We start from the raw sequence: 21,958 nt of genomic DNA, 5'->3' as shown, positions 1-21,958 counted from the left end.
GGGAATCAATTGGGTTATTGGGAAATAAACTCTGTCATTCACATGAAAGACAAATACCTTACTTTCTATTCTTTCTCTCTAGCTCTATACTTTTTTTATATTTATTTTATTTTATTTCTTTTTCTGGGAAGGTCACATCTGGCAGTGCTCAGGGGTTTCTCCTGGCTCTACGCTCAGAAATCGCTCCTGGCAGGCTCGAGGGACCATATGGGATGCCGGGATTCAAACTACCGTCCTTCCGTATGCAAGGCAAACGCATGACCTCCATGCTATCTCTCCGGCCCCTTGTTTTATTTCTTATATTTTACAGTTGCACAAAAAAACAAACTATATACAAAGTGCATCAAAAATTCTATAGTATAGGACAGTTAAAAGGTAAATTCTTAAATAAGCATTTTATAGATTTGCATTAGAAAAGATGTGGACTTAAATATTGAAACAAAAGAAGTGAATTTTGAAAGACAGTTGTGATATTAATGATAAAGTATATAAAATATGTAGGAAATGCTTTAGAAAGCACAAATAAATGTGGGCTGCCAAATGAAGAATATAGAATGCATGATAGTTTAATTGTGTGGAGGGGGAGGAAGGAGGTTCTTACTTTTGGTGAGTAAGTACTTTGAAATTGAAGAGTAATTGAAATAAATCAAAGCAAATCACTATACCCTGCATAGTTGAACACAAGACTTTATACTTTTCATTGGTTACATAGAAATATGCAAAGATTATGGAGAGTTATCATGCTAATTAATTATAGCAAATGAAGTGAATATCAAGAGCTTGTCCCTCTTCATCTCATTAGTGAGAAACAGACTAATATCAAAGCTTATGTAGACGCAACAATTCATTGATGTTTGTTCTCATAAAACATAAAATATTCACTTTTAAAAATCAAGGAGTTCATTTTAAATAGCATTTGATGCAAAAATTAACTCCATATACACATATTGTACAGTAAGAAACTAACCCCAATCTAAGCAGTCATAAAGGAATTGACATTTTGGTTAATTTCTTTTATTGAGTAATACAATAATTACCACTATAATTTTTCATTTTCTTTGTATATCTCTTTTTATTTTTCAAGATTAAGAACATGCCTGGAAATGCTCTTGACTTATTATTTCCTTTGCAGTCTGGAGGCACTTCTAGAGGACCATATGACTGAGAACTATATGGGTTACCCAGAATTAAACTAGGATCAACGAGGCAAGTATCTTCCCTATTTTATTATCTATCTACATATTTTCCCCAAGAACATATTAATACAACATTTTGTAGAGATATTCTCATTATTTTAAGTTACTTTGTTTAAACACCATGATATATAGTTGCTCATAAGACATTTGTTTCTGTCATCCCATGTTCTAGAAACAATTCCACCAACAGTATAAAATTTCCTCCATCATTATTCCTGAGCCCACACCTATTCACAAGTCTTTGACAATAGAAGGCACAACATAATATACATTATGTTATCTGCCAAGTGACAAAGAAATTATTTTTTAAATATAAGAAAAGAAAATGTGTGAAATTATGTCTTGTAATTAGCTTATTAAGCCATTGTCAGAAGGATTGCTAAGATTTTTATTACTAGTTCATCTTTCTCTTACTTTGTTTTGTGTCTTAACATGAAATGGTTTCTATGCCATGTTGACTATGTTGACATCTAATTTGGTATGGTCCTATTTGGATGACAGCATTGAAAATGTAGGAGGTATTTTGTGTTTTCTGGACTCTTGATCCAGAAATGTCAAACCCTGTTCTTGATATAGTAACTACAATGGGGATACAGTTTGGATTTGTGGAGATATTTTAAAAATACAAAAATAACACTTTTTGGGCCCGGAGAGATAGCACAGCAGCCTTTGCCTTGCAAGCAGCTGATCCAGGACCAAAGGTGGTTGGTTCGAATCCCGGTGCCCCATATGGTCCCCTGTGCCTGCCAGGAGCTATTTCTGAGCAGACAGCCAGGAGTAACCCCTGAGCACCGCCGGGTGTGGCCCAAAAACCAAAAAAAAATAAATAAATAAATAATAACACTTTTTTTTTTAATACTTGTTTTTTGTAGGGATTGAGCCACACCTGGTGAATCTCAGGGACTACCACTGGCTATGCACTCAGAAATTGCTCCTGGCTTAGGGGACCATATATGATGCTGGGGAATAGAACCACGATCAATTCTCGGTTAGCAAGTGCAAGGCAAGTGCCCTACTGCTTGTGCCACAGCTCTAGCCCCAATAACTCCATTGTTAAAACTCTTTGAACACTTATGGATACAATGAATTTATTATATATTTTTATGAAAAAAAAAACATTTTTTTTCATTTACCCAAACCCATTTAGAAGAGAGTCTTTTCACTTTTTTTTTTTTTTTGGTTTAATGTCTGCACCCTTTGACACTCAGGGGTTATGAGGTTACTCCTGGCCATGAGCTCAGAAATCGCTCCTGGCTTAGAGGACCATATTGGACGCCAGGGATCGAGGTCCATCCTGGATCAGCCATGTGCAAGGCAAATGCCCTATTGTTGCGCTAGAGCTCCACCCACCCCACCCCCCTTTTTTATTTTTTTTGTATAGGGTAGAAGTCAGTAAGAGAGTGCAAATGACATATATAAGGCATTGGTACCTATACTTGCCAAGTATTAAGACTGATAGGATAGTGATCTATGCCCCCTGAAATGCAAAACAGGCAGCAGGACCCTGGTACACAACTAATGTACCTAAAACCACTGTGTTATCCCCCCAGTTTCAATTCAATCTATTAATATTATTTTTGTGATTTTGAGTTAAGTACAAATTGGATCATTAACTGACTAAGCATTTTTCACGATGTTCATTTCAATGTTGAAATCTTAGTAACGTTTTAGAAAATAATAATAATGAAAAAGCATGTATTTCTATTTGTAGTTTGTGAAGAAGAGGAATAGCCCCACTTCACAGACCCCCCCACACATATTTCCACTGCCACTTAGCTAATATTTTAGATATTAACTTATACATGAGATGTCCTTAGAGCGTTACTAGGACATACGGTTTTCAGTAATAATCACAGGCTTAATTCACTACATTGTCTTTTTAGTAATCATGACTGTATTTTAAAATTGTCAAAATTTATCATCATCCTCGCTACCACCACCAGCAGCATCATCACCATCATTGTCATTATAATCACCATTATTGATGGTGATGGTCATTTAGGCAAGGCCAATGAGGTTCTCAGAACTAATTCATGGCTATAAATTCAGGAATCATGCTTGGATCATGCTTAAAATAACAATTCAATATCTATTTTAAAGATTAAAATATAGCAATAATTCTCACTTTTAATAGTTACACAGACTTGTCCATTTTGGGGGTGTATTAAAGGAAATAATAATGGGGGCCTCGGTGATAGTTCAGGCAATTTTCCTTGCATGTAGTAGATCCTGCTTCTATACTGGCACCACTTTGGGAATACCAGCAGGAATAATTTCTGTGTACAGAGCCTGCCTAGTGCTACAATGGAACACTGCCAGGTATGGCCAGAAAACCAAATAAATACATACATACATACAATACATATATACATACATAATTAAATAACTACATAAAGTAATATAAATCATATAAATTTTAGATATATACTATTAAAATAGAAATACTATGTCTGTTCTGACATATTGAATTTCCTTCTAATAAGCTGTTTCTTAGTAAAAAATGTTCACAATGCACAATGTTGTATAGGAAAGAAGAATGCTTTAGGTTTCATAACAACTTATCAAATGTTAAAAAATGTAAGGAAAATGTTTGTTATAGCAATATATGTATATGCATATATATACACATTATTTATGTTTCTGTATACCATATAAATTGTTTACTAAATATTACATTGCTTGTAAAGTCATGATTAAGCTTTATTGTTCAAATTACATCATATTTGTCAGACTTCCTAACCTAACATAAGCATAAGAAATAGCTAAATCATTGCAACATCTTCAAAAGAATATGATTGAATAATTGGCAATGCTCTCAAGTTTTGCTCTAGCAATCAAAAATCTTCATTCAACTTCCTTCACTGATTTCTTTCCATATATTTACATATAGACCTTATTTGTAAGAAAACTTCTTCTTGCCATATACTTACATAGACTTTATTTATAAGAAAACTTGTTCTGGAAATTAGTCCTTATTATGTATAGCTATATAAAAAGAAAATTTTCTTATAAATATAAGTAGGAATACTCCTAACATCTTCACATTTGATTCAAATACCAATATAAATTTTCATTTTCTTTAAATTGTCTTATCCATAGCAAGAAAAGAGTTTTAGCTATAAAAACCTCTGAATTTCTTCTGACCTAGACGGGGCCATTCTTATCATAATTCACACATTTCAGCTACCTTTTATTCCATGAAACTCCTTTTGACATAAATGCATACTCTTCTCCTTTTCAGCTTTATGCAAAGCTAAAATTGGAACCTGTATTTCTAGACTTGACCATTTTTAATAAAAAATGTGTACTCTTTGATTCCAGCATTATAAGCCACAAAACATGGTCAAGATGAAGCAAATAGTGCCAGCAGAGAAATGACATGAGAGGAAATTAGGAATCACTCATTGGATGTGTTATATATAACAGAATACAAACAGAGGTTATAGACTTTAACACATCATTTTTAAGAGGCAATTTTTAATCTCTAGAATGTACTTACTACAGCAATGTATCATCACTTTCTGTAATTTTTTTTCTGACTCTGAAGAAATGCATGGTCCGTAAGAGAAACATCGAATAGTATTATCCATTTTCTATGTGTGCATTACGTATAACTGCATTCGTTTGTTCATTATATTCTCAAAATATTAAATTCAATAAAATTGAAACTGATGATTAAAAAGAGAGTTAGATTGAATCATTATTAAAACCATATTTTTGCCTAATGCTAAAATCAATTCTGTAGTTGAAATAAACCTTGCCAGATCCTCTGTGTTATTGCTTGGGAAGTTTTAAGCTCTTAACTACAACAACAAAAATCATTCTTAGGTACAAATGCGTGTTTTTGTGTGCACACAGATATGTGCCTTCATATGCCTAAACTACATACAATATAGAAACATGAGGGATTTTACAATTTTTTGTACATATTCATATTGTATATAGATGAAGTTATATCACACCTGTATATGCTGCATATCTCAGAGGTAACTATGGTAATCAGATATAAAACCACAGTAAAACATATAAGGAAATATATATGTGCATATATATAGCAATCTATAGATATACAAACATAGAGAAATTTCAATCATTAACCTTAAAAATAGTATCATTAATACATATAGTATATGCTACATTTAAATTTAAATGTAATTTAACAGACAGGAAATTAATAGAAGACATAAACTATTGAAGTTGAGGAATTAACTATAACTTAAATATGGCATGCTTTTTCTATAGATGAGAGTGAATGAATTATAGTTGAATTGTATTTTATTGTGGAGGTCAGTGGCTCTTAATTTTTAAAATAAGAGGTATAGCAATTTTTTTTTTGGTTTTTGGGCCACACCCTGTAATGCTCAGGGGTTACTCCTGGCTATGTGCTCAGAAGTTGCTCCTGGCTTGGGGGACCATGTGGGACACTGGGGGATGGAACCGCGGTCCGTCCAAGGCTAGCGCAGGCAAGGCAGGCACCTTACCTTTAGCGCCACCGCCCGGGCCCAGGTATAGCAATTTTAACGAACAATTTTTTCTATACAAAATGATAAAATATATTTAGGTTAATGACACGATATAGATTTGAGAAAGTGTACTCTGATAGGGTATAAAAAGACCATTTAAAAATAACTATAAGGATCAGTTTTGTATAAAACCAGTTTGAGTCTTAATAATAAAATATTAGAAACTGTCTATTTATAATAAACATATTACTATATTTATACTATATATATTTGGGACATTAACTCAAACAGATATTTTATAGAAAAGGAATAAAAAGGAGTTGATAAACACATTGATAATTTAATACTCATGTTTACTTTAAATCCATTTTGTCTGCATGGTTATTAGTGTATTTGTGACGAAATTAAAAAAAAATAAAAATCATAACTATTACCAGTAAATAATATTTTCTGATTATGTATTTTATCTGTCGCTTGATATAAGAGAAATTAAAATAACTTTTCCCCACCTGGAAAAACCCATTTTACCTCTGAACTTGTAGTTCTCTCTCTTATATTTCCTCACACATTTCTCTAAGTAAACCAGTACTCTTCTTCTGAATAAAACCATTTTACAATATCTTTGCTTGCTCGATATTATGCTTAATTGGTGCATTAATTACAAATATGATATTAGCATCACAAACCTGTTCCCAAAACATAAATCAAAATCAATGTAAACTTGAATATACATAAACATTATCCACTGAAATAGACAGAACATAGGAGAACCTATAGTTTTATTTTTATTTTTAATTAAAAGGTATATAAATGAAATTTAAATTATTAAAAATTTTGTTTTAGAGACCACATTTTGCAAAGTGATAATGCAAGTTTTCATGAGTAAATTATTCCAACACTATACTGTCTGCTTCTCTTTCCATCACGGTCCCATTGTCCCTAACCTACCTCCCATGGTAAGTTTTCCACAGCAGTCCAGGTCTCAGTTCCGTTGCCATTAGGCATTTACTATTTTCCCTACTGTGTTGATTTATATCCCACTCATTAGGGATCATTTTGTGTCTGTCCTTCTTATGACTAGCTTCATTCAGCATGAAGCTCTACAAATCCATTCACTTAGTAACAAATTGCATGCTCTCATTCATTTGTTACTTGACTTTAAATAAAAGGTTAACTTTAAAAAATAAATTAGCATAAGAAGTGAAATAAACGGGGCCGGGCGGTGGCGCTGGAGGTAAGGTGCCTGCCTTGCCTGCACTAGCCTAGGACAGACCGCGGTTTGATCCCCTGGCGTCCCATATGGTCCCCCAAGAAGCCAGGAGCAACTTCTGAGCGCATAGCCAGGAGTAACCCCTGAGCGTCACAGGGTGTGGCCCAAAAACCAAAAAAAAAAAAAAAAAAAAGAAGTGAAATAAACAACATACACTAAAAATCTGTGGGTTGAATTTCTATTTTACATAACTCAATATGCAATAAGATAGATATGTAATCCTGAAAGGTAATGTTTAACTAGTGTAGCTTGACATTTCCATCATCCTCTCATTGATCTACTAGTGGAGTGAATGTAGTTCTCAAAGTTTCTTTAGGGGTCACTAATCATTAATCTCACAAGGGTGCTTGAGATGTTGCAGCTGCAAGCAAAATAGTACAAAACTAATACAGAATAGAAAAAGTTTACGAATGACCAGTAGAAAAGTCTATTTGATAGTCTGTGTTCTTTACAAGAAAAAAAAATAAGTGAATCTTTATATTTCTTTAAAATACCAGAAATCAACAAATTGCAGGAACTTGTACACCTTTGATGTATCACAGAGAAGTCTCCTCACATTACTTTGATGATACAAAGCAATATGAAATTAGAGAGAAGTAGTCTACATAAAATAATGAAAATATGAAACAGAAGGAATCATTCTTTGAGAGGAATATATATCTTGATTTAAAAGATTGCAAATGTGTATTCTCTCACACCATTTAATGCTTAATGGTGTGTGAAACCTACAGTCACCCTTTGTGATATCTTTTCCAAAAGCAGCTTTGAGGGACTGGAAAATAATACAGTGGGAGGGTTTGCTGGTAGACATTTAGGATGGAGTGATTCCCTGAATGTAGAGCTAGGAGAAAGACCAGTAGGTTGCCCAAAGCAACAGCAAATTTCTTGATACTATGTATTTTATCCTTTATAAAGTAGATGCATTGGAAAAATATATAGAAAAATGATGAAATATAAAACAATACAGATATGTAAATCTGATGAAATTGAAAACCAATAAAATAACACGGTGTATTGTTTGTGTTTAAAATTTTATGGTCTTAAATAATCATATCTTTCTGATAATGTTCCCAATTACATAATAGGGCATTTTGTAATTAGAATAAAAGTAGAAGAAAACATTAATTTTTGGTCCAAAGAAATAATAGTAAAAATTTTTTCTGTCCTAGTGGCTAGAAATTAGGGTGGACAAAATAAGGGAAATCAAAAAAATAGATCTCTCAAATGTTTCTTAACATTCTCAAATATTTATTGTCAAAATTTCACATGCCTATGCTGCAAATCTAATGTGATAAGATGCCATCAAAAAGGAGAAACTAAACTTAAGATTTTTTGATAAGGTTCAAGAAATTAGAGTTAAATTCTTCCCAAGTAAGTTATGTTAGTCAGTAGTTAAAGCCTACTTTATGATTTGTGGTGATAATCATAGAATTATAATTCAAATTGAAATAACTGTGCTGTAATTAAAAAGAAGTCTACATAAACAAGGAAATAACAAAATGTGGCTAATATATTGATATAAAGAAAAGTTTGGCATTGGATGTATAGAAACCTTTGGCACCATTTGAGACCATCTTAGTGCCTGATATTATTTTAAAACAATAATAATAACACACAATAATTATCTAAATTGAATTTAAAGTTTAAATATGTTTTATATATTTTAATCTCTAAGAATTAAATGGGTCTACTTTTGTCTTTGTTAAATTTATACCATTAAGCAGTCTGATTAGAATCTGTTAGAATTCCAGTTTTTTAACTAAATCATCACTCCTTGGCATTTTATATTTTGTTACTTTTAGTTGTTCTGGAACCAGAGTACCCAAATAAACAAACAAATAAATATTTCCAAACAAACACACATACACACATGTCTTGAACATTTTTATGTGAACTTTTGTTTCTATTGTCAATATTATTCTCTTTTTATTTTACTGTATGTGTGTATTTGTTTAGGTTGTGTGGTAAGTGCATACATGTTAAATTTTCAGGGCTTACTTCTTGCTATGTTCAGGGATCACTCCATGTAGTGATTGTGTGACCAGCTTCAGTGCAGATATGGGCGATCATATGCAAAGCAAGAAACTTAAACCCTCTATTATTTTTTCTAGTCACACTGATTATTTTTATAATCTTTAAAATTATATAGGCATATAGAAATATGTCAAATCATTGCATATTGGTATAGGTAAAATTTCCTTACATCATTATTTATAGCTATAAATGAATATTTTAACATCATATATCTCATGTTAATAAAATCATCTGACACAAACTTAAAATAGGAAGTTTTTAGAACATAAACAATGTAATTGTACATTTGGTTTTATAAGACCTTCAAATATGCCATCTATTTATATTTTAGAAATGGTAACTTCTCACCCAAATCAGGTTACCCAGATTCAAAAATTTAAATATGCAACCTTTACCTGTAACAACTTTTAGAAACTGAAAATTGATAATCTGATTATAAAAATATTAGAAACTAATTTGATAAACTAAACAACTAATTAAAAATAAAAAAATAAAAAAAACTTTCCAAGTAAGACATCTTGAGTTTTACACAAAAATGGATACATTAAATAATTGAGCACACCACATCAGGACACTAATGTGACTTACACAAAAGGCCATTGTAAATCAGATTTAACTATTATCATTAAAATGGTATTGGAATAATTTTACATCTAAATGGTCATTTCTATATCTACTATAAAACAAGTTCATGCTTTCAAATTGACTTAAAGAAGCAATTGTGAAAGATAAATCAATGAAATTTCTAGAAGAAAATAAAATAAAAAACATGTAGATTGTCAAATGTTTTTTTAAACACTACATCAAATTTAATTGAAAAGAATACATTTATCATTTAAGGACTAAATTGCTAAATTGAGCTGAATAAAGTAAAAGTTTTATCTTTTAAAATGAACAAAAATAATCTAAGAAAAAGTAGTTTACAAATGAAAATTTTAAGATACAATACTGAATCTTACATAAAATAATTACTTTTTACTACAAATTATTATATATAAACAAGACAAACCAAGAAAATAAGAATGCAAGTATAAACATATACATAAAATCAAAGCTAAAACAGGATTAATTGCAAACACAAAAATAAATCTGCATCAGTTTTTAAAATTTCAGGTCCATTCTATAGGAATGGAGAGAGCACAGGAAATAACACATTTTCCTGCAACTGGCAAATTCTGTAGATCCTATAACAAATATGGTTCCCTGAGTACCATCAGTAAAACTCATGAGCAAAAAGTTTGATCTCGGGGCTGGAGAGGTGGCGCTAGAGATAAGGTGTCTACCTTGCAAGCACTAGCCAAGGAAGGACTGCGGTTCGATTCCCCCGCATCCCATATGGTTCCCCCAAGCCAGGGGCAATTTCTGAGCACTTAGCCAGGAGTAACCCCTGAGCATCAAACGGGTGTAACCCAAAAAAACAAACAAAAAAAAAGCTTGATCTCCACAAAGCAAATAAATTTATGCTAATTCTCATTAACATAACCTATACACATATTGGTAGATACTATATGTGTTTAGTTATGCATACAGATATAATTATATATAGGCTTATTTATACATATGCATATAAATAATTAGTAAGTTTTTGTAGAATAGAGGAACAGTCAATTATTCTGGGTGTAGATATAATTATCAAATAATTTTTTAAACTTCATTTGATTTATAAAGAAAAATTTACTAAGTGGCCAGATGGTACAGTCAAGACAGCTTTGTTTTGCAATTTGTCTTGCAAGTGACCTATAAGTTCGATCCCTGCTACTCCACAGGGTCTTTAATTGCTCCACAAAACCAGGAACAGTTCCTGAACAAAGATCAAGCCGTGAACCCTCAAGTTCTGAGGTTATCTGGTATCATCCAAAAAACTATGACAAACTAAACATCTAGTAAAATCAACAACAGCAGAAAAATAAAGCAAAAGAACAAAAACTACTGAATCTGTATTTACAAAAGCCAGCACCAGAACAATAATAAAGTAAGTAGGACACTTGCATTGCATATGGCTGAAATAGTCTCGATACTCTGATGAAAAAGGTTAGATCCCAGGTATCCTATATGGTCCCCTCAAACTTCCTCCTAGGAGTAATTTCTGAGTGCAAATCCAAGAAAAATTTCTGTGATAACTGTAGAGTTGCCCAAACTCTTTCTCAAAATAATCAGGAAATAAAAAAATCTATGACATTGGTGATTTAGATATTCCACTCCTGAAATATTACCAAGAGAAATGAATTATTAAGTGACAATTAAACTTTTAAGAACCGTGATAGTTATTTTTATTTCAACAGCTGCCGTAAGAAACAATTAATCAGCAATAAATAGTAGAGCAGTATAAATATACGATGAAATACTGTAATTCATTTTAAAAATAATTACAGGTAATTAAATTAATAAAATGGTTCTCAGATTGTTGAAAGTAAAAGCCAGATGTGCTGCTGGATTCCATGCATATGATATTTAGATATCAAATTTTATTGACAGACTAATCAATAGGAATGGAGTTGAGTGATTAATGGAGTGGCAACTCTAAGAGATCAAGACAAGAAGAAAACACATGAGGCAGAAAATACATGATGCTGAAAAATATGTAATTCATCAGTAAAATATGCATATAAAATATAAAACATTTATACAATAAAATATTTAATTACTTGTGCATATCCAAGCAAATATAATAAAATGGCAACACAACATATAACAAAGCATACTCAATGTAACCATTGACTACTGACTAGAATTATTTATTTAGTCATTATTTCCTGGCACTGTTTCTTCATATTAATTTAAGCGGACTGAATATCTCAGAGAACATGAAATATTTTCCAGAGTATATATTTTAACTTCAATAGTTTCCCGGTATTAGACATTTAAATAAGATAGAAATTTATATATTGCAGATTTATTACTACATACAAATATTATGACAAGAAAAATATGAGTTACATTATCATCATAAACTTGTAACACAAGGTGGACAATCGTCTCATCTGCTCTTATAAATAATTTTATTTTTTTGATATTTTAATATTTCTCATCATCAAAATATTTGGAAAATTGTTCCTTTAACAAACACACAGGAAAAAAAAACAAGGTTTAGTTTATTCCTTTGAGTAAAATTAGTTTGTATGTCTTAGAATGCAAATGTTTTGTAGAAGTGCCCTTAGTAATAAAAAGACTTGCAAAAAAGAAAATAAATACATAAGGTTGCAAACATGAGCCCAGCAAAGCATGGAATTACATAGATTTTATTTTTTTTTTTTGAGGCACGGTGATCAAAAATTAAATAGGAAACTGTTCAATCATTTACTCTGTACTAAAGTAATCCTAAAAGGTTACCTACTGATTGAGTAAAAGAAGTACCTGAGTTTCTGCTCTTAAAGTATCTATTGAATGTTGATGTATTTACTAATTGACCTGAAAGTTTGACAATTGAAATAATGTCTCACCAGTGAGGATGGTTAAGCTGATATCTAGTTAAAAAATGACCTACCCCAGAGCCTTGATACCCTAAATCTTGTAAGTCCACAAGGGTGTTTTTGTTTATCACATTTTCAGCTTGCCAGGGCTGTTAGGGCTGATTTGTCATCAACAAACCCTCTGCTAATATTTTTCTAACAAAGTTAAGAAGAAAAGAAAAAAGATAATGTTCCAGTACACCTTGTCTAAACCTGGGGGCTAGAGACTGATGTTGGAATCCTGCTTAAATAAGAATCACATTTATAAAGGATGGTATAGATTATGTGGTATGACATCCATTGCATTACTAATCCTTTGTTAGATTCCTTATTACTACATACCAGCATGTTTAATAAAGAAATCATGCTGAGTGAGTTTGTCAGAAGAAATATAGGAACAAAACAAACTCTAGGTTTATAATGATCTCTCATTCTCTGGGAGATAATGATCTCATTCTATGGCGTCTGTAAATTAAAGCCTATGTGATTAAGTAACCTAGTGCTTATTGTTTGTTTTGATTTTCTGGGCAACATAGCTGGTGCTCAGGGATCACTTCTAGCTTTGCACTCAGTAGTTATTCCTGGAGGGGCCAGGATGCAGGGGAGGGTTATGGGAAGCAAACTTCATAGCCATTGTGCTAACCCTTTGGCCCTTACAGTAGTTTCTTTCTTTATGGGTAGCATTGGTGGTGGGAGTGTTGCACTGGTGAAAAGGGGTTTTCTTTTCTGACTAAAATCAACTAAAAACATGTTTGCAATCATGGTGCTTAAATAAAGATATAAAAATAAAAAATAATAAAAAAGATACTTTGTATAAATACCCCATATTGATATTTGTTCAGATTACATCTAGGATTGTGAATTTCCTTAACTTTATGAAATCTTCAATTCCTTAATTTTTAAAACTACCTTATTTAAAAAAAAGTAAAACATAAATTGTCATATATGGAGTGAATTAATATGGAGAGGACAAAAGGGCAGTAAGCAGTTGTGTAGTTTTGGTGATAGATAAACAACAAACTGATCATACTCCTTAAGAAAGTAGATTAATCTGGAAGTCAGTACAAATATATCTATGTAGATTATAGTTTGTCATAATTAGTATCATTTAAAAATACTTTAATATTTAAATTGAAAAGAAATGAGTATGATAATTTTGTACACATTAGTTTAACTGTAGTTGAGCAATTAATCCATAATGATAACTTTAGGAATAAAATATGTTCACAAATCAGAAATAATTTTAACATAAAATATATCAAAATAAATAACATTCTTATATCCCTATAAGAATATTTTATTAGACCTTGATAAATATTATAAAATAATATAAAAATCAAATATAATTCATAATAGACAATACTTCTATCTCTGTTATATCTTCTCTAAAATAGTGAATGCATCAAACTTTCATTACCTAAAAGGTTAGGCAATTGTTTATCTAAGTACTTTATATAAGCTTTGAGGAAGTATAAAATCAATAATCAGTGCCTAAATCAACACACACAAGAATAAAAAGATGTTCTTCCATAATTTGACCACTGATTTAATTAATATAACCAGATAGTTTTATTTTGCTTTTTTTGACCCCAAGATAATTGTAATTAATCATAACTAAGAGCTTTACAAATATTAAAAGTGCTTTTATTTATGATTCCATCACTACTCTGTTGGAGGCTTCAGTTTTGGAACAGTGAAACTTTTGGGGTTAAAAGTATAAATATTGGACAGCTATACAAAATTTTTCCTTTTAAATATAGACAACAGAATGTTTTGAAGCACTGTGTTTATAGCACAAGAAAGTGCTATGTATATTTTGTGAATTGAAATGTGAAAGCCAAGTCAATGTTTCAAGATTATTGCATGAATATAAATTTTTCTTCAGAATTATAAATATTATGCTTTAAACTTCCGTACATTTCATGACATTGATGTGCTTTAATAATTGCATTATAATAAAGTCTTAAATACTGCTTAATTCAGATTATAATACATATATTATTACCAATAATAATAGGGTATTTTCAGGATATAATTATAATATACAAAATGGCAAATGCATTTCCATACGAATATTTTACTAAACAGATATTCTTTTTATTATTATTTTTCTTTTTTTTAATTTTTAATTATGAGAACAAGGATGCAAAGAAAGAGGACAAGGTAAAGTTACAGTGGAAGGACAATCACCCATAACATAATTCTCAGAAGTCCCCTTGCTGATATCTTAACTTTGAAATTTCAGCCAAAAAACAAAACAGATATTATTGCTACATTTTTTGTTAATTGTATGTAATTCCTCACTAGACCCTTGTACTATTTTGCCTAAATCATTCAGTTACACATGTTTACTAAAATGACAAGAAGTCACACAGTGATGATTCTGATTCTGCTACACTCTTACAAACAAAATGTTTCCTTGGAGCTGGAGAAAAAAAGGCATGATGAAGCATTTGTCCTGCATTCAGTTGATCTAGGTTGAGTTTGGTGCTCACACCCCATTTAGTAACCTGAACACTACCAGCAGTGATCCCTGAATGCAGAGCAATGAGCAGTGAAAAATCTCTGCTCATGGACTTGGACTAAACCTTGCCTCTTCCAAAACATTTTCTTTAATAGAGAAAAATAAGATTTATAAATCTGAGCTTCTATTAACATGGTCAACCAAATTTAAGATTGCATGTATTGCCTAGCATGTGCTCTTAATTTCAACATTTCTGATTTTTAAATTCTGGATTGCTAATTCTTGCTATATACTTCATTTGAAAAATACTTCACATTGTGTGTTGTCCATACCTGGTTTACTCCTTGCTCTGTGCTCAGGAATCACTCTGCTAGTTACAGAAATTGAATCTGGATTTGTTTTATACAAGGCAAATACCTTATCTACTGTATTATCTATCTATCCCTGATATGTTATAGTAATTCTAATTAGTTTCATCCTTAGAATTTGAAAATATATTACATTTTCTAGTATTAGATATGAAGTATATATCTGGAGATAACTTATAATGAAAAACCAAATTATTCAGAATGTTGGATTATATAATTGAGTGTTATAAAGGGAAAGTTGAGAATTATAAATGATGAAAAGATCATGACACCTATCTTGATTCACAGAAGGAGGTGATGATGGACTTTCAAATTTAGATATAGTGAAGTAATATTTCCTTTTTTATTTTTCCCCAACTGCTTAAAAGAAAATGTAGATGAGATTAAATTAAAATATGGTTTAGTCTTGCTGAAGCTAGTGTATTCTTAAGCCTTTTTTTGTCTTTAATTCTTTCTTAAATCTTGAACTGCTTACTGAGATGCAAAAAAAGAAGTTATTATGGTGGCTGATTATAAGAAATAAAAAGTTAGATGTATTTGTATTAATTTACTTCAACACTGAGTAGTCTATTATTTAATTATGATAAACTTCATCAGGGAAGCTCACTATATTTTTGCATTTATGACATATCAGTTACATTTGATTTTTTATTTAATTCAACACTATTATTGTCTCATTATTCTTAATATAAAATTTATCAGTATTAAGGTGCACATACAAAAACAAACATTATGTTATTCAAAAGGAATCAGAGGTGATTTATTTTAATTCTTACAGAGGATAGTCATCTAAATTCAGCTATGTAAATAAATCACATTTTTCACCCTATCATACTGAGTTTGCAATGTCATTTTTTTCTTTACGAGAAATACTGTTAAATATTTATTATTACTCTATTAGCATGATGCTCATCTGTAAAAATAAATGCTATGAGTTTAACTTCAATATGTAGCATATAAAAATTCTTACCTTGCCTACATATTGTGTGTCTGTACCTGTGTATTCTTCCAACAAGAAGAACTGATTCCACATCCAGCCACGCTTGGTGCGATGTAGCATTTTACCATCATCATTTGTCAGACCCACTATCCTTTTGCTTGATAAATAATTGTTAGCTTTTTCTTGTAATTGAATAGCATCAAATGTATGGAACAAATAGGTCCAGACGAATAATGGTAGGCAATGATAAATCCTCATTATCTACGGCTTCAGCAAGATATCAAATTCAATGTATCATCAGTTTCTCCTGAGAAGTAGGGGAAGAAAAATGATCCATTAGCTTGAGCTCCACTTTTTTTAACACATGTAAACTGTAAAAATAATCTAAAAGCTTTTTATTGTTTATAAATAATTATTTCTGCCATAGTTCTAAGACTGATATAAATGGAATATTCACAAATATATACTTATATATGCTGCTGTGTAATTAAAAACCAGTACCTTCCAACCATAAATGGCTGATTTATATTTTACATGATATTTCTTCTCTCTCCCCTCCTTATTTCTCTGCAATGCTCAGAGGTTGCCTTAAGGCTTACTAAATAATACCAAATGGACTTTGGATTGTTTTATAATAATATGAAGAATTTGGCAACTGTTATTCATTTTTTTCAACTATAATTTGACTAGTTCATTAAATTTTGGAAGGGGTGTTTTGGCACCATACATTTGTGTTCAAAGTATATTTTTTACTTTGCAATTAGGCATCAATTTTAGCAGGCTCAGGGGACCATGTAGGTTTTCTGGGATCAAACTTATATTGGAAATCAGTGGAAGCAAAGAACAAGCCAAGGGACCTACAATTCATTCACACATGCCCTCATTTTATTTAAAAAGTAAATAGTACATAGTTTATAGATAAGCTTTTTGCCTCATAACTAAAATTTAACAACATATTCTATTATAATAAGATCCATGCAAATTTCATATTATAAAATTAGTTGTAAAGTTTTATCTATATTATAATTAGCCTATATTAAAATAGCTCTGTGAAGATATGAATTTTTTTATTTTTAAAGTAAAAAGATATAACATTTCACATTTCAGAATTAATTATATTTACTAAGATATTTTCCCAATCATATAGCATAATACTTAGGAGATGTAAGGTGTTAATAGTGATTTTATGCTGCTGGAAATTACTTGGTAAAACTTAACTCAAAGTACTAATTTGAGTTCATTTATTTAAAGTAGTGCAGAAAAAATGATTTATTGATTAGGATATATGCTCAAAGTAAAGATTAAAAGGGAAAAAAACAAATGTTATTTGTATTGTACCATATAAATGAATATCTTTTTATATTAGTTTTTGCCCTCCTCTTCCCTGTCCCTCCCTCAATCTTTCTTTCACTTCCTTCTTCTTTTACTATATTGCTTTGAATTTTCTTTCATTTTTCTTCCTTTCTTAAACACTACCTCCCTCCTCCTTCTTTCCTTCTTTCCTTCCTTCCTTTCTTGCTTTTCTTTTTTTCATTTTCTTCTTTTTTTTCTTTATTAGTGAGGAAAGATGGTTTTTATTGAGCAAAATTTAAAGTCACAATGTGAGGGAGTGAATTAAAGGAATAGTTGCTCAAGAGAGAATACAGGCTTCTCAAGAGAGTAAAAGTCTGAGTTAAACTTCTTAGTCTTAATAATCAAATTAAGACACTGAATTTATTAATATATGAATAAATATTAAATATTAAAAATACTTAAAAAACAATAACTACACTTACATATATTTGTGATTGAATAATTTTAAGAATTATCTCAGAGAGATAATACAGGAAACAGGGCACTTTCTTTCTACATTTAGATAACTCTATTTTGATATGGTGCTAGATATTTTTCCTGTATTAACCTGGCACTAGTTTTGTTTTCAAAAAATCACTAGTGTCTACTCCTGAGCACAGAACCAGCAATAACACTTGTGCGTCGCTGAGAGTATCCTCCAAAATCAAAGTTAAATATAAGAAAAATCTTGGGAATAGATTGAGTTACCTCACTTATTCAGTTGTACAAAGCAGAACAATACATCTGTGAATTTAGTTGTAATCATTGAGGCATAAAAATTTAATAAGCCTTTAACTTGATTTATGTCTTATTATCTGTGAGAATTTATATTTTTAATATAATTTTTATTTTAATGATAGTGGCTTACATATTGTTCACAGTAATATTCCAGGTACATATTTGCATTGAATCAGTGGAATTCCCACCACCTAATTGTCCTCCCACAAAGGCTCCCATCCTGCCTCCCATATCTTCCACTCTTCCCCCCAGGGGCTGCTAGAATGCATGGTTCCCCTCTGTGTCTATTTTATTACTTAGTGGTCTTATAACTATTTGGTCTTGGTGCCTCCGTTACTGCCCCCTCCAATTGGAAGGCGGGACTAGAAAGTTCAAGTTATGTGGTTTTGTTTGAGGAAGAGAAAGGTAATCTAATGGGATAAAAATCGACTACGCCGACTATGAGCAGAGTCATTCTAGAGGCTCTCATCCTTGATTTGAGGGACGATGGGGAAAAGAAGAAGGTGAGACACCACAACAGTTCAAAAAGAGGAATCAAATAAGATATCAGTGAGCACTGCAGCGTATCAACTTGTCTAACAAAAAAGAATAAGTAGTATTTGACTCACAGATACTTCTATAATTTATTTGAAGATTTATCAATGTAAAGTAATTATTTTTGTAGTACAATTAATTGAAAAAATTAATAAGATAAAAATTTCCAAATATTTAGCTATTACATGTTCACAATGGAAGCCCTAGTATAATTAAACAATCCAGATTTTTAGAAATAAAAAATATATAATTAAATTGACTCATACAGCTTATAGTGATAACAGATATAAAGGAATTAATAAAATGTTAGATTACAAAGTCTCAAAATACTACTGTTTTCTTCTTTCTCATCACTATAATGACAAGTATATTTATGTATACATGAATTGAACATAGCAGAGAAGAGACATGACAGATGACCCTGATGTCATTATGGTTCATTTAACTTTTAAAAACCCAATTTCATATCCAATACATTTTATATGTTGTTATAAATTACATAAATAATAAAATATACAAATGCACAAATAAACACATTGCAAAATGCTAGAAGTCAAAGACATATCACTGTTTGACCCTTATAGTTTAAAGGATGAAAAATTTAGAGTTTAGTGTGGTTATCTATTACCCTGGAAAGTTTGTAAATTATGTAATTTGAAACATTCATCCATGACATATAAATAACTTCTGAAACAAAATCAGGAAAATATATTATTAGTGTTTAGCAACAACAGACTAATAGGAAAATTCTATGTAGTAATTACTGATTCAGAATATGTACCACATTTTGTTGATTAGTGAAAACAAAGAGAAAATTGAGCAATTATTTGTTTACCGCATATGCACCCTAGTAAGAGATTATTTTTGGTCACTTTTTGTGAGAAATTAGACAGTGTTCTTCATTTCCAACACTCTTTTCTAACTATGCTGCTTTCTTGCCTTTCAGAGGAATGTAGTCCTTTAAATGCAAAGGTCCAACTATATTAGTGTTAAATACAAGGGCCAGGAGTTAGAAATTCCTAGGTCTTTCCAGTCAAAGAAATATATATATATATATATATATATATATATATGTGTGTGTGTGTGTGTGTGTGTGTGTGTGTGTGTGTGTGTGTAAATAATATTATGCTATTATGTTACATATATTATATTACATATTTTATATTTATTTATTATTTTATTATTTGGCGGGGATTAGGCCACACCAAACATTGTTCAGGGTTACTCCTGGCTCTGTCTCAAAAATCATTCCTAGTAGACTTAGAGGTCCATATGGGATGCTGGGGATAAAACCCAGGTTAGTTGCATTCAACAAAAATGCCCTACCCACAGAGCTATTGCTCCTGTCTCTTGTATTTGTTTTTCAATCCAATGGAAAACATGTAGAAGGCATTAACACGAAATGATTTGAAAAGATTAAGAGAAAAATAGAAGAATAGAATATGCAAGCTGCCAAGTGGAAAGAAAATATGATAGTCAGAAGAGATGACCTGGTAAGAAATAGATTAGAATCTCTAGTTAACGTGCAGACAAAAATTGTTAATGTATTTAGAGAAGTAGCTTGACATGAGCTCACCATAATAATTTGTTCTTGAACTTTTATTATACACAGTGTTCTCTTTCTTTCTCTCAAGTACATGAGCATGCACATGAACACACATAAATAAACTTATCACTTTTTCTCTCATATACTAAAAATATTGTGGCTTGACTTCTCTTTATTTTCATCCACAATACTTTTTGAAATCAGAGCAGTGTGATTTCTGACCTGATGATTTTATGAGTTTATTACATATACATGAATAATTTTAAATTCTACTATGATGTCCCACATAATTATTATTAGACAGAAGCAAGAAAGAGTTAAATTACTGCCAAAATTAATGTATATAGACAATTTAATACTGAGAATTAAATCATTATGCTCATTGTTACTTAGGCTCTACTCTTGTAGATATAGCCTATAATGCTGGAAATCAACTATCATCTGCAGTACTGAATATCAATGCTTATTTGACCTTGTTTTCTTTTTTCTCGTGTCTGTACAAACTTTTTTAAGCACTGCACTTCAAGTTTTTCCTCAATAATATTTCCATGAAGGTATAGCAACTTAAGATGTGGTAAGCCACAGTATCTTCAATAGTGGTACAAGTAGATGGTGGCATCTAACATTTTAATTATGTCTAATAAAATACTGAGTAATTATTGTACTAATATTTTTCCAACATGCCCTCTACTATTTTAAGTGCTCTACTATTTTAAGTGCTTGCCCAATATAGATCTCTTAATCATATCTGAGCTCATATAATAGTATCTTCTAGCACCGTCAGACTCATTTCTAGATAATTATTTTCAGATTCTTGCCATAGTCTGCTTTATTAGAGGTGCAACTATTTCTCCAATTACAATTTATTTTTACTTATTACTTCCTTTTAGCAAATCAAATATTTATTAGATGTTTTGTGAAAGTTATATTTTAAAACAACTTACACAGGAGTCATATTTTAAGACAATGTGTAATACATAAAAATGCATTGCAGTTACTTAACTATAGTAGGTACTTAACACGTATTTTAAAATGTTAATTAGTTATTTGAGTCTTGCCTAAAGTACACATTTGATGAAATATTTCATTTAATAAGAAAGCTAGGGCCCGGAGAGATAGCACAGCGGCGTTTGCCTTGCAAGCAGCCGATCTAAGACCAAAGGTGGTTGGTTCGAATCCCGGTGTCCCATTTGGTCCCCCGTGCCAGCCAGGAGCTATTTCTGAGCAACCAGCCAGGAGTAACCCCTGAGCACCGTTAGGTGTGGCCCAAAAACTAAAAAAAAAGAAAAGAAAAGAAAAGAAAAGAAAAGAAAAGAAAAGAAAAGAAAAGAAAAGAAAAGAAAGCTAATAGAATGTGTAAAGAGTTGAATAAGAAGAAATGCAACTTTCAACGATTATTCATGTTTTTGGTAACAAAGTGAATATAATATGGAGAAAAGTTCTAGTAATGGTATTAATATTTGTTTAATATGGGAGTGAATATGAACTTGACTATGTAAATGGCATAACTTAGAAGTATATCCTTACATTTTAACTATATTATATTTATTATTTAATAATTATATTATTATTTACATTTTCCTCATAGCCTATATCTAGTAAATTTAACATAATATATATGTGT

At 31.0% G+C, this 21,958-nt stretch overlaps 1 protein-coding gene across 1 annotated transcript in view; it reads right to left on the bottom strand.

The window, feature by feature from the left end:
- Nucleotides 1-21,958, bottom strand: part of CDH9 (cadherin 9) — a 120,227-nt gene that overhangs the window by 54,833 nt on the left and 43,436 nt on the right. Inside the window, exon 2 of the mRNA XM_049768378.1 lies at nucleotides 16,215-16,491. Coding sequence (XP_049624335.1) covers nucleotides 16,215-16,442 — 228 coding nt within the window. The 5' untranslated portion in view covers nucleotides 16,443-16,491. The remainder of the gene's footprint in view (nucleotides 1-16,214; nucleotides 16,492-21,958) is intronic.

Source organism: Suncus etruscus, chromosome 2 (assembly GCF_024139225.1).
Source record: "Suncus etruscus isolate mSunEtr1 chromosome 2, mSunEtr1.pri.cur, whole genome shotgun sequence".
In the NCBI taxonomy this organism is placed as follows: domain Eukaryota; kingdom Metazoa; phylum Chordata; class Mammalia; order Eulipotyphla; family Soricidae; genus Suncus; species Suncus etruscus.
The sequence above is the reverse complement of the archived record's forward strand: the minus strand, read 5'-3'. Positions and strand labels throughout refer to the sequence as shown.